The sequence below is a fragment of the Eschrichtius robustus genome, chromosome 9 (genome assembly GCF_028021215.1).
Source record: "Eschrichtius robustus isolate mEscRob2 chromosome 9, mEscRob2.pri, whole genome shotgun sequence".
Taxonomy (NCBI): domain Eukaryota; kingdom Metazoa; phylum Chordata; class Mammalia; order Artiodactyla; family Eschrichtiidae; genus Eschrichtius; species Eschrichtius robustus.
In genome coordinates, this window is record NC_090832.1 from 117943805 (window position 1) to 117956637 (window position 12833).

Sequence of the window (12833 nt, forward strand, 5' to 3'; positions counted from 1 at the left end):
GGTGGTTCTAAACCTTTCTAGAAGACTTCTTGGAATGCAACATTATCAACTAATCTTTTGGAGTCCTTTTTACATTTTCCTGCCTCTAGAATAAACCTGAATTTATTGATCCATCTTATGAAGTGAAGCTTGGAAAGAATTTTCTCCAGGTTTCCAACTTCCTTTTCTCATCAAAGAGAGAGTTTACCTGTAGACCCTCTGTGGCCCACAGTATGTTGAAATGAGGCAGAATTTCAGTCCCTATCCCAGACCTGCTGAATCAGCATCTGCATTTCACTGTGATTCTCATACACATTAGAGTTGGAGAAGCACTGATTTAGACTTTGACAGAGCCCACACTTGACCCTGAACAACAGAGGTGAGGAGACCAGACAGGCAGTAACAGCTGTGTCAGGGACAGGATATGTACCCAAGGACCCACTTGGACCCTTTTCACTTTACCCAAGCCCTGCCTGCACAGGAAGTCGGCCACTAAAGATAGGAGTGCGGAGGAGACAGGAGGACATAGGGACCTCTGCTAGCTGTTCAGCAGGGTGAAAAAGGGTGGAACAGGAAAGGGAGGAAAGCAAGTTCCTGGACTCCAAAACCACAGTTGGTCTAGGTGCTACTTTCCCCCTTATTTAGCACATAGCTTTGTGAGGAGACACCCTTGGCTGGCCTCTTTTCTTTTTGCATTTTGCCCCGTAGAGTCTGTCATACAGAGTGAAGTAAGTCAGAAAGAGAAAAACAAATACCATATGCTAACACATATACATGGAATCTAAGAAGAAAAAAAAAAGGTCATGAAGAACCTAGGGGTAAGACGGGAATAAAGACACAGACCTACTAGAGAATGGACTTGAGGATATGGGGAGGGGGAAGGGTAAGCTGTGACAAAGTGAGAGAGTGGCATGGACATGTATACACTACCAAATATAAAATAGACAGCTAGTGAGAAGCAGCCGCATAGCACAGGGAGATCATCTCTGGTGCTTTGTGACCACCTAGAGGGGTGGCATAGGGAGGGTGGGAGGGAGGGAGATGCAAGAGGGAAGAGATATGGGAACATATGTATATGTATAACTGATTCACTTTGTTATAAAGCAGAAACTGACACACCGTTGTAAAGCAACTCTACTCCAATAAAGATGTTAAAAAAAAAAAAAGAACTTTGATTAAAAAAAAAAAAGTGACCATCCAAAACTTTTCTCCATGAATTAGAAACTTTAAGTTGTTAAGGACTGAATGTGCCTGTTTTCCAACAGTTGCTGGCAGTTCCCTGCTTTTATGGTGTAGCCATGGTGAAACCTGAGTCATCTGAACATGGTGACAGCACCAAGCAGTGGGGAAGGAGCTACAGACAAGCCAGGACGCAGGAGCTGGAGCTCAGCAACTGCTGGGCACCCTGGGCCACTGGTCTTCCTAAGGATAGGAGAGCCACCCTAATTCTAGCGTGTTTACACAAATTGCTCCAGGCTTCACAGTGCTAATGAATACCTTCTGTAGCAGAAGTGTTTAGCGATAGCCCACGGTATAAAACATCTCCCCCCATAGTTGTTTCTCAGAGTCCTAAGGAGCAACACCTAACTTTCGCATGTGCCAGAATTTTCTTCCTCTTCTTTTTTTAAACGGAGAAACCACATTTTCCTGGAGAGGCAAACGATATACGTGAGTTTTTGTTTCAAGGGAAAGAAGTTTTTCTCTTGTGCCTATTCATTCGTATGTATTGAACAACTAGCAGAAAAGACACCCCTGTTTGGCGCGTGTGTGTGTGTGTGCGTGTTTGCCGTTTCTCTAAAATTCTGACTCATGGTCTGGAGGACAATGACCGATTTTTTTCCACCTCACAAGGTTGCTATGAATGTCTCCGTACGGGGACAGGCCTGTCCATGCAGCCCGGGCACGGGCGGTGGAGCGCTAGCGTAAACAGCCCGAGGAGCCGGGCGGCCGGGCTTGCGGTGCTGCCCGGGGCGCCGAGCAGCGCCATGGCGATGCGGCGGGAGGGGTGGAGCCGCCGCGTCCCGGCTCGATGTAGAGCCCTCGCTCCGCTCGCAGGCGCGCCCAGTGCAAACTGCTAAGTCTGGAGTCGGGGAGATCCGGGAGGAGGTGGAAGGCCACACCCCGCGCTGCCCGCGAATTTCCTCCGGAGCCCGCGGTCGCCGGGCAGACGCCGCCGAGATGCGGGGCCCGCGGCTCGGGGCCGCCGCCCGCCTCTTCTGCGTGTGGAGCGCGGCGCTGGCCGCCGCCCCCGGGTAGGAGCGCGGGGCGGCGGGCGCGGGGCGGCGGGCGCGGGGCGGACCCCGGCCTGGAGATTTGATTATGCATCGCCTCCCCTCGGTTCTTCGCGGGACAGTTGCTTTCTCCACCCGCGAGGTTGTTTAAGCGTCTCTGGCCGTAACTGCTTTCTAAAGACAGCGTTTTATTTTTAGTCCACGTTGCCTCTGCGTTTTTCTCAACTTTTTGCTCCCCAATAATGTGCCTTCTTCTTTTAAAGACATACATATATATATATATATATATATATATATTTTTTTTTTTTTTTTTCTAAACAAGATGCCTCAACTTTGGCAATGACAAGGTGTGGCCGAGGTGGCTGAAGTATGGGTTTGGGTGCAGACTTCGTGGGAAGATAACGAGTGAGACACCTAAGTAGTGGAAAGCGCTCCCCCGCTTCCCCCCAAAGGTTTTTGCCCTTGAGCCCTAATCCCTAGCTTGGGCAGAGAAAGTGCTGTTTCAGCGATTTTTATGCTCTGCTCTACCTGGAAATGTCACCACTGATAGTTTAATTTCAGATGGTATATATTAATCAGTGGTGTTGATTAGATGATGTTTTCTTGGATAGATGTCCAAACATAAAGGTTTCAATAAGAAACAAGCAAAATGTGTGTGTGTGTGTGTGTGTGTGTGTGTGTGTGTGTCTTTAAGCCAAGAAAAAAAAATTACGCTGGGGTGATGTCTTCTGTAAAGGAGAAGTTTAGAGGCTTGTATTGATACTTTGCCAATAACTTCTGCATGTCCCAGTGTAAGCCCTCCTGTGCTATTTGTGGTTTATAAAATGGAAATAATAACACAGGCCGGTCCTCTTAACAGTACATGGATGACCGCATTAAAATTGATTTATGGGAATGTATCAATAAAACGTGATGAATATAATTAACACTGCTGTATGTTATATATGAAAGTTATGAAGAGAGTAAATCCTTCGAGTTCTGACCACAAGGAAAAATATGTATTTTTTCTATTTCTTTAATTTCGTATCTATATGAGATGATAGATGTTCACTAAACTTACTGTGATCATCTCATGATGCATGAAAGTCAAATCGATTATATCTCAATAAAACTGGATAAAAAATGGATTTATGGGGATTATTGTTGTTTCAATAGCATTTCAGTGCAGTTGCTAAATGGAGCAGTGAGGCAATATTAATTGGAACAGTTGCAACTGGCACAGGATAGGGAGTCTATCTCACTCTCTATGAAATTTGAGGATCTCAAAAGAATGGAGATGTGAGGGTAAGAAGCTTTGTTTTTCCCTTGCTGTTGGGAACTCTTTAGGCCCAGGTTTCTGGTGACAGCCCCTGGGATCATCAGGCCGGGAGGAAATGTGACCATTGGGGTGGAGCTTCTGGAACACAGCCCCTCACAGGTCACTGTGAAGGCGGAGCTGGTCAAGATAGCAGCGAACCTTGCCGTCTCTGTCCTGGAAGCAGAAGGAGTCTTTGAAAAAGGTAAGATAACAGCAGAGTCTTACTCATCTGCAGTAATAATTGGAGTATGTTAATAAAGCCATGTGCTATGTAACGTAGTGGAGAAGCCCCCCATTTTCATTGGCTTACACAATACACTTTTGCTTCTTACTCATGTGGAGTCCGAAATGATGTTCCTGGGATGCTCTTCCAGGTGGAGATTGTGAGGCCCAGGTTCCTTCCCCTTTGTGGCTCTGTCGTCATCAGTACGTGGCTTCCAATCTGCAGGGGAAGAGCGTGGAGTGTCTCCTGTGGGAGGTCTTTACGGGCCAGGCCTGGACGTGGCTCATATCATTCCTCCCTCCTCTGATGGCCACGTTTAGCTGCACAGGAGGCTGGGCGTGTAGGACAGTGTGTGCCCAGAAGAGGAAATGGGCGTAGTTAACAGTCTGACACAAAACCATATTTATGTATGGTTTATACAAACCAGGTATGACCATATTTATTGGGTGCAGAGGATTTTACTAAGTAGGCCTGTGGGTAGGAAAAGAAGAACTAAGTTAAAATCTAGTTTTATGGAATATTTTTTAGTTTTTTAAGTAACAGGAAAAAAAAGAAAAATAATGTAAAAGAAGTCGGAGCCATTTGTAAAAGAACCCACATATCTTGTTTTAAATTTGAGTTCTAACCAGGCCCTGGATTAAATTGGGTCAGTGAATGTCTTCTTTTTCAGTACTAAGGGCAGAATAATTTGGGGGGTAAATAGTTAACTAGGTAAACTTTCTTTCACACTAAAATGAACATTTAATTTTTTCTAATTGAGAGAGTAATATATACTCAGTGCTAGCAACCTGGCAAATACTGGAAGTAAAGGGAATAAACCAAAATCCTACCTGTAATCCTACCACCCAGGTATAAACACTGTTAACTAGAAGCATGTTTAGATGTTTAGTCAGAGGCCAGAAATTGAGGCATAACTTCCTGTAACATTAAGAGTTATCTTTTAAAAGAATCATTTAAGGGCACAAAATGAAGGGTGGATGAGATTCCACAGTAGCTCATTATATAAATGTTTATCCTTTACCAGCATAGAGAAATTAATGCCATCATGAAATGAGATAAAATCAAAGTTTATCTACCTCTGAGGTTCTTTCTCCATTGGGAAGTTGACTGACTGGGTGGGTAATTTTGGAGTCAGGAAGAGGTGATGTGTGCAGGGGCCAGGCCACTTTGTCTTTCATAGGAGTAGTGTCAGGAAAGCGGGAGGCCTTGTTTCCCTGGAGAAGCAATGCAGTTAGCGCTTATGATCTGAGATTGAGTCTTAGCACTAGCTGTGTGATCTTGGGCAGGTTACTTAAATACTCTGAGCCTCAATTTCCTCATCTATAAAACGGGGATAATGTACTTCCCAGGGCAGTTATAAAGTTAAAATCAGTATCTAGTACCTATTAGGCACTCAATAAACAGTAGCTGTTAATATTGTAAATAGGAATACTATTGAAGAAGAAGATGCAGGAAGCATCATTTTCTTTTTACATGGGGGCAGATCTCTTACTTTTATTATTGAACTACTTATTCTGAAAATGAATGAATCTTGGTCTTGTGATAATGGCTAAAGAAAATATTGAAATACTAAGTCACAGCAGACAACACTTAAGGTAGTTCCACATTCATTATTTATTCATTAAGAATTATCATTTTGGCTCTGCTAGTGTGACAGTTTTACTACAATGCAAAGGTCCAGAATAACAAGGATGATCTTGATAAATATTTGGTCTTTGCTCGGACATTTGCGTGTGCTTATTCTAGAATTTCTCCTACGTTGTCTTTTAGGCAGTCTCCTTCGTCAGTCTTGTTTCTTTTTTCTACAAATAGTAGGAACACTGAGGTGCTTGTTACTGTGGCTTGGTTTTAAACCTTATTCTTAGATTTTTCCTTTGGGAGGAAAGTTTGTCATGCTTTTGGGTAAGGCTAAAGTGGGTCGGACAACACTATCCTGGGAGCTTAATGGATCTTTGAAAAAGAAAGAGAAGAAAATGCGCTACTTTCAGGGGCTGTTTTGGACGCAGTTGACATACAGTTTCATTGAAAATACCATTGCAACCATTCTCCCTCTTTCAAAGGAGAATGTTAACTTTGTTATCAGGGGCTCTGAGTCATTGTTCTAAGAGCAGATGCTTCCTGTAAAGTTAGGACTTAAGGACCAAGACATTTCTCCCTCCCTGTCTTTACATCCTTTGCTTTATCTGATTTCTCCAGGTGTAACAATATGTAGATAAAGGAGGACTTTCTAAATTAGTGGGGTCTGGATCTTCCTAGGATTCATTTTTTCCTTGCCACATAAACACAAGCACATAAATACATTTTAGGTCTGATTATTTCATCATTTTCTTATGATGGACTCCAAGAGGTCCTGCCAAGGAAAGATTGGTTTTAATAAAGCTCTGCCTGCTAGCAGAGCTGGGTAAGGAGGGGGATTGTTTCTGAGTGGCTGTTTCTAGCAGTCCTGCTGTTCTTAGAAATTCCTGGGGCAGGGCGGTGTTTCACCATAACCAGAATGCATTTCTAGCTTAACTTGTGTCAGAAATAGTAATAGCTAAAGCATTTGAATTGCAGCATATACCTTAATAAAGGCAGAAAAGTATGGCTTGTCCTCAAGGAAAAGTTCATTTATTTGTTTGGCAGATATGGGAAAAATTTTGTTTACATTTCCACCCTTGAGGCCAGTAGCATGGATTGCATTACAGTTAGTTTATTCATTTTAAAATATACTAATTTTATATTTATTGGGGATCAATTATTTTTATTTATGTATTTTTTGGTGAACAACAGCCCTTGAGAAAAAGTGTTTCTAATACACTTTGAGGAGTTCTCTAAGGGTATATTAATGCGTTTTTAGTGGTGAGATTCAGATATGGAAGTGTACTTGTCACTGTTACGAACACCACTAGAATCATCCTCTACGGTGAATAGAACTAGGTTCCTAATCTTATCTTTTGTTGTACAAAAGAGTTAGTTAAGTAAATATAATGGATAAAATTCAGCAGGTAGCAATTACCAGAGGAGAGAAGATGGAACATCTATTGGCGTTGGAAATCAAGTCAGTCTGTCTGTCGGCTGGAGAGTGAGTCTGTCCCCTTATTTCTTACCTTCCTGGCTTTTACCTCTTCCTTTACTGTGATGTTGCCCTGGAGTTCCATGCCAAATCAAGAAAAAAAGTGAAGAACATTTGAATTCACAGGTCATACATGAGAACTATCTTCTCATCTTTTAAAGCGTGTGAAGGAATTGAATTATTTCTGATATCCTGGAAACCATAATTTCTGCTTTATTTCCCGATCTCTTTTTACAATTTGAAATGTTCATTTGGAAACTTTCATTGTTTTTCCTGAATGAAATTTACTTCAAATAATAAAGAATACACCCCTTTCCTCCACTAATGAATTCATTGTCGCTGGTTTCACATATACCTGATGTAAGATAAAAACCTAAGGAACCTCCATACTGTTCTCCATAGTAGCTGCACCAATTTACATTCCCACCAGCAGTGTAGGAAGGTTCCCTTTTCTCCACACCCTCTCCAGCATTTATTGCTTGTAGACTTTTTGATAGCACAGGGAACTCTGCTCAATATTCTGTAATAACTTAAGTGGGAAAAGAATTTGAAAAAGAATAGATACCTGTATACGTATAACTGAATCACTTTGCTGTACACCTGAAGCTAACACAACATTGTTAATCAACAATACTTCAATATATTTTTTGATGATGGCCATTCTGACTGGTGTGAGGTGATACCTCATTGTAGTTTTGATTTGCATTTCAATATAATATTAAAAAAAATAAAGTTTCTCCCCCCCTGCCCCGGCAAAAAAAAAAAAAGAAAATACCTAAACAGGAAATCTCGACTGCAAACTTGGGTGCAAGGCAGGGCATCTCCTGACCTGGAGGCTCTGCTTACTTATTTATGGCGCCGAGCCTGCTTCCATCTTCCCACTGAAGGGTTCGGGTGAGGTGAACTCTATGTGTATGTCTGTGTCCTTTAATAACTTGCCTTTTCTTCTTGCCCTAAAATCTTGGAGAGCTAATGGGGTGTTTACCTTCTATTCTTTAAGAATGAAACATTCTTCTTTGTCTTTATTGTCTTTTTATCTCTCTCTCATTGACTATGGGGTACTTTTCTATCTTGATTCAGTAAGGATGGGAAGTCAATATTTTATAATTTGAAATATTAGCTGAAGAACTTAAAAAACTCATCCAATTCAGTTTGGATGGCTTTCTGGTGGAAACAAAGCTCCTGAGCAGACGTTTCATGGCTTGTAGATCAAAATCAGTAACCCTGGTTTTCATGAGCGTAGATGAATTAGTATGTTATGTGTGCAGGTCTCCCAGGGAAGGTTTTCACAGGCAGTTGTGCCAGTAGAGCTCATTTTGAACTTGCAGTGGCATGAGAATTATTTTTAAAGGGTGTGGGTTCTTCTTTCCCATGTCTTTGGTATTGTGTGTAATATATATTAGTAAGAAGGTGGGACCTGAGGATAAAGGACCAGAGTGTAGTAACGATGAGCGTGGGCTCTGAAGCCAGGCTACCTGATGCCCTTCCATCAGTGGTTGTGTGTCTGTGGGCTGTCACCTTCTCACCAGGCTTCAGTTTTATCATCTGAAGAGCAGTGGTTTCCGCCTTGTACAATTATACAGTTAATGTGAGGGTGAAATGAGGTAACGTTTAAAGCACTTAAACACATAGGACTTACTCAAGAAATTGGTACCTATTGTCATTAGAAGATGACGGCGACAGTTATGTCAGAGGCGATTCTTAGTCACCTGTTGGGATGATCTTGAACTGGGGACTCTGTAAAAGGCACCTCACTAGGAGGGGATGGGAAGCAACGTAACATATTAAATATTGAGTTTCCTTATAGTGCCAGGGACTTTATGCACAATTTTTAACTTCCATAACCCTTGGAGGAAGGCACTATTATCTTCATTTTAGAGGTGAGAAAACTGAGGCTAAGAGAGAATAGTTTTCCTGGGATAACACATTAAATGGTACAGCCTGAATGTGAAGTTGGTTCTGTTGGTACTGACGGTTCTGAAGTTGAAGGTTTTCCACTGCCTGGAAGAGCATGAAATATTTTTTGTTTGCTTTACTTTGGGATACCGATGCAGTGTGGTATCAGTCTTCCTTGAAAATCATTTTCTCGTCTGCTTGTGGTAGTTCAGAGCTGGATCTCATGAAATCTAATCTGGATCTAAGAGTTGCAAGTTGCAATGCCAGCTCTCCTCCTCATTTAGTTTGGGCTTCGTAGAATTTTGGAGCTGGAGGGGGCCTCAGAGATAAGCCAAATCAATCACCTAGTTTATGCCTGGGGAGACTGAGGGGTGGTGTCTGGTGACTTGCCCAGGGTGAAACGCCTGTTGGTGGTAGAGCTGGAAACAGATCACAGGCACCCACATTTGCAGCCGAATGCTACTTCCATTATACTCTAGGAAACTCTCCGAACATATGGGGAGCTCTGTGTGAGACTTAGGATATATTTGCGAATGTTGCTTTATCTGATACGGAAGAAAATAAGGCTAACTAAGGAGTTTAGAAATGCTTACCTGCATTTTTGTGCCAGTTTCTTATTTCAGCTCAAGGTGGAGTTGTTCTTTATGGACTCATGGTTCTGCAAGGGGTGGGAGTGGGGCTGGGCACCTCAGATCTTTTCTAAAACTAAATTCTGCTGCTGTGTTTCTCAAAATGTGAGTCATACTTATTCAAAATGCAGATTTATGGTCACCCTCTCAAGACATGGGTAAGGTCTGGGAATCTAAACTTTATTTTAAGCAGCCATCACAAGTGATTCTCAGCTGCGTTAAAGTGAGAATAACTGCCCTTCAGTTAGAAGGATTCTCATGGATTGTTCCGACCAAGTACTGGAAAACCTGAGGGTGAGAGGCAAGCCTTTGCAAGTCTGTGATGATTCAAGGCAGCTGAAGGTCCCGCCCAGATTTCTGTATTTGCCTTTCAAGTGGCCCCTAGCCCTAAACGTTGGTGTTAATTTAAAGCAGTGGAGAAACAGGTCTTGGGGTTTGATTATCAATCAGTGATGGAGTGAAGTTGAAAGTGAACAGACTGATTCTTTAAACTCCAAGCTAAACATGTACTGCCGCTCTTCTAACGGGGAGTGAGTCACTGAGGGCTTGTGGTGGGAGCAGAAATCAGATCCTGTAAGAATCTGGGCGGGGTTGCTGTTTGATCCATTATGTTGTTAAGAAGGATTTACAATGCTGGAACTCCTTGTTTCCCGAATGACGTTTCCCCGTTAATTTATTATTTATTGATTATTTGCAGTATGTGACACATGAATGAATGGGGGGTGGGACAGAAGAGGAAGGAAGGCATTAGAGAAGGTTCAGAGGTTGCAGAAGGATAAGTAGAATATTAAAAGTGCAGAGGCTGGAGAGTTGTTATTTCTTGTTTGTGTCGAAACTTCAGTGTGGTTGGTAAATAGTGCTTCTTTTGTGTGACCCTGTGCCTGGTACTGTTACCTTTTACACCCAGAGCTGTACAGGTGTCCATTCATGAGTGTTCCACCTCTGCTGATGTATTTGGCATTTTGTGGGAACAGTTACTTCACATATGAGAGAAGGGAAGGGTGTGCCAGAGGAAAGAGCCCAGGGCTGGGAGTGGCAGGCATGAGAAGGAGACAGAGCTTCGTGTGTGTGTGTTTTCTGAAAAGATGTTACATTCTGCTTTAGCTGTAAGTGTGGGGAGACACCCAGGTGGAGATATGCAGCAGATAAGTTTGAAATTGTAACTAGGGATAGAGTTGAAGGCGTTGTTTTCATAGAGGCAGACAGTATTCGAAGTCTTGGTGGGAAGGTATGGGATGTACAGGAGGCAGCGCTTATGGAAAGAACAAGCCTGATGACAGGAGCTTGGGAGGAGGGAAAGAAGTCAATGAAACGGCTGGACATGAGCAGCCAAAACAGGGATGGATTGGAGATGCTGAGATGTCTCAGAAGCCAAGGGAAGGAAGAAGACCAAGAAGTTAGGTTTTAACAGTATGAAGTGTCCCAGAAGGTCAGAGAAGAGGAGGACAGGAAAAAGGGCATTGGAGATCCTCAATTGAATGGTTTTAAGTTGATTGTTGGGAGCCAAGTTTTCAGTAATAAATAGGTGGTGAGGAAATATAATCAGAAAGTGTAGACCACTCTTTTTTTTAAAAAAATTATTGCAGTAGCCTCCTAGGTTATCTTTTTTTTTTTTTTTCTCCTTACACTTATGGCTCTATAGTCTATTCTCAATCCAGTGGCCAGAAAACATAGGCCAGATTTTGTCACTCCCCATCTCAGTATCAGCCAATGGCCTTCCGATGGCCTGTGAACCCTACGCAATCTAGCTCCCTCTGATGTCGTTTCACAGGACCCCCACCTCACTCCCCAGCCTCTCGGGACTTCATGCAGGTCCTACAACACACCAAGCATGCTCCCATCTCAGGGCCTTTGCATTTACTCATCTGTCTACCTCTAATGCACTCTGCCAGATGTCTTCACGACTCAGCTGCTTCAGGTTTTGATTCAAATATCACCTTTGCAGTAGACCACTCTGTAGAAGTTTCACGGTTGAAAGGAGAGAGGCGGATTGTCTCTTAAAAAACACAGTAGAGAGGTAAAAGGGTTGATGCAAAGGGGAGGGGTGGATAATTCAGGGTAAGAAAAGAGTCAGGATCGAGAGCACGGGTGAGTGGATTATCGTGAAAAAGTACTTTTTCCTTTGATGTAAGAAGAAACAGAAGAGAAAGAAATATTTTGAAGTCTGAACTTGAGATGAATAAAATTGCAATATGATTTTAGAAAACCTTGCTATAGTTTCCTCTAAATTGTGCAGATCTGTCATCTCTTTGTAGGAAGTGGGGATAAACGTTAGAAGTAGTGGCTCACTGGGGAAAGAAACAGAACTGGAGATATTTCCTGGTGCTGCGCTAACCTGGGTCCCTGCTGGATTGTGGGCTATTGGGATGCAAGGGCTGACACCCATGCTGGCATCAGGGGAGGGCGCACAGGAGAACGGAGAAGAGAAAGGGGCTGTTCGTGGTGGGCGTATGCCTCACTTGAAGCTTGAGGGGATGGGGTAGAGGCATTTTATTATCACTGTGGTTGTAAGTGTGAATAAGAAGTGGAGTTGTAACTCATCACATCTTGGCCTGGGCTAAGAGGACCTCATACCAAAGGTACAGTGACAGAACTGGAGGAGTGGAAATTGTGGTGGTCCTCTGTCCCTTCTAGTCTTCACTTCCCTTAGGAAAACCCCACGACCTGACTTTCTTCCCTTGCAAGAGTGAGGGTGAAACTGATCAAAGAAGAATTGGTGGAGGCAGTGGAGTAGGGAGGTGGTGGTCAGGTCTGTGGGTCTTTAGTTCTGAAGAAGTGATGCATGAATTAAAATCTGAAAACCAGAGTGGTAAAGCGATTGGAAATAAACAGGGAGGGAGGTGTTTTAAGAGCACCTGGTAGCTTCTTTTGGCAGGACAATGTTAGGAGTTTACGTTTATGAAAACGTAGCTGGCAGAAATGATTTAGTATTATAAATTTAAATTTCACTGAAATACGTGTTAAATCTCCTCAGGAATATAGGTAAGACAGGGCATTTACTATTTTGCGAATTCCAAACATTCATCAGGCACCAAATTGTACATGGCACAATATTGGTGGCGTAAATGTTTGGTGACCACACAAAGGTCCTGTCCTTATGCTTCTCACAAGGAAGCAAAGCAGATTTCATTTCACGTGCCAACTCAAGTTGATTGTAGAGGCTGCTTGGAGTGCTGTGTTGATGGTTTCAAGTCAAGTCTGGGTTTACTGAAATAGAGAGTGGTTGGATTAGCTGTGTCTGCCATGCACGGGACCAGGGAGTGTGGAATGAATGCTGCAAATGAGCCTATTGCGTTGAAGACGCATGGTCACCTGGAGGGCTACATAGGCGCTTGAGGCAATGACAACATGGATAAGAGAAAATATGGAAGAGTGGGTGTGTCCAGATACCAACGTGAGAGTGCAGTAAGCTACAGAAGCGTGACAGGAGGGAGGGTGAGGTTTCTTTGGACTGATATTTTAGAAGGAATTAGCTGGGTCTGTCCTGTACAGTTTGGGAGACGCTGGAGCCACATTGGAACTGGGC

The 12833-nt window shown here is 43.0% G+C and overlaps 1 protein-coding gene across 1 annotated transcript in view; it reads left to right on the forward strand.

The window, feature by feature from the left end:
• The first annotated feature begins 1910 nt into the window (after window positions 1-1910).
• CD109 (CD109 molecule) overlaps window positions 1911-12833 on the forward strand; it is a 128007-nt gene continuing 117084 nt past the window's right edge. The window contains exons 1-2 of the mRNA XM_068551617.1: window positions 1911-2231; window positions 3537-3709. Of these exons, the coding sequence (XP_068407718.1) occupies window positions 2158-2231; window positions 3537-3709 (247 nt within the window). The 5' untranslated portion in view covers window positions 1911-2157. The remainder of the gene's footprint in view (window positions 2232-3536; window positions 3710-12833) is intronic.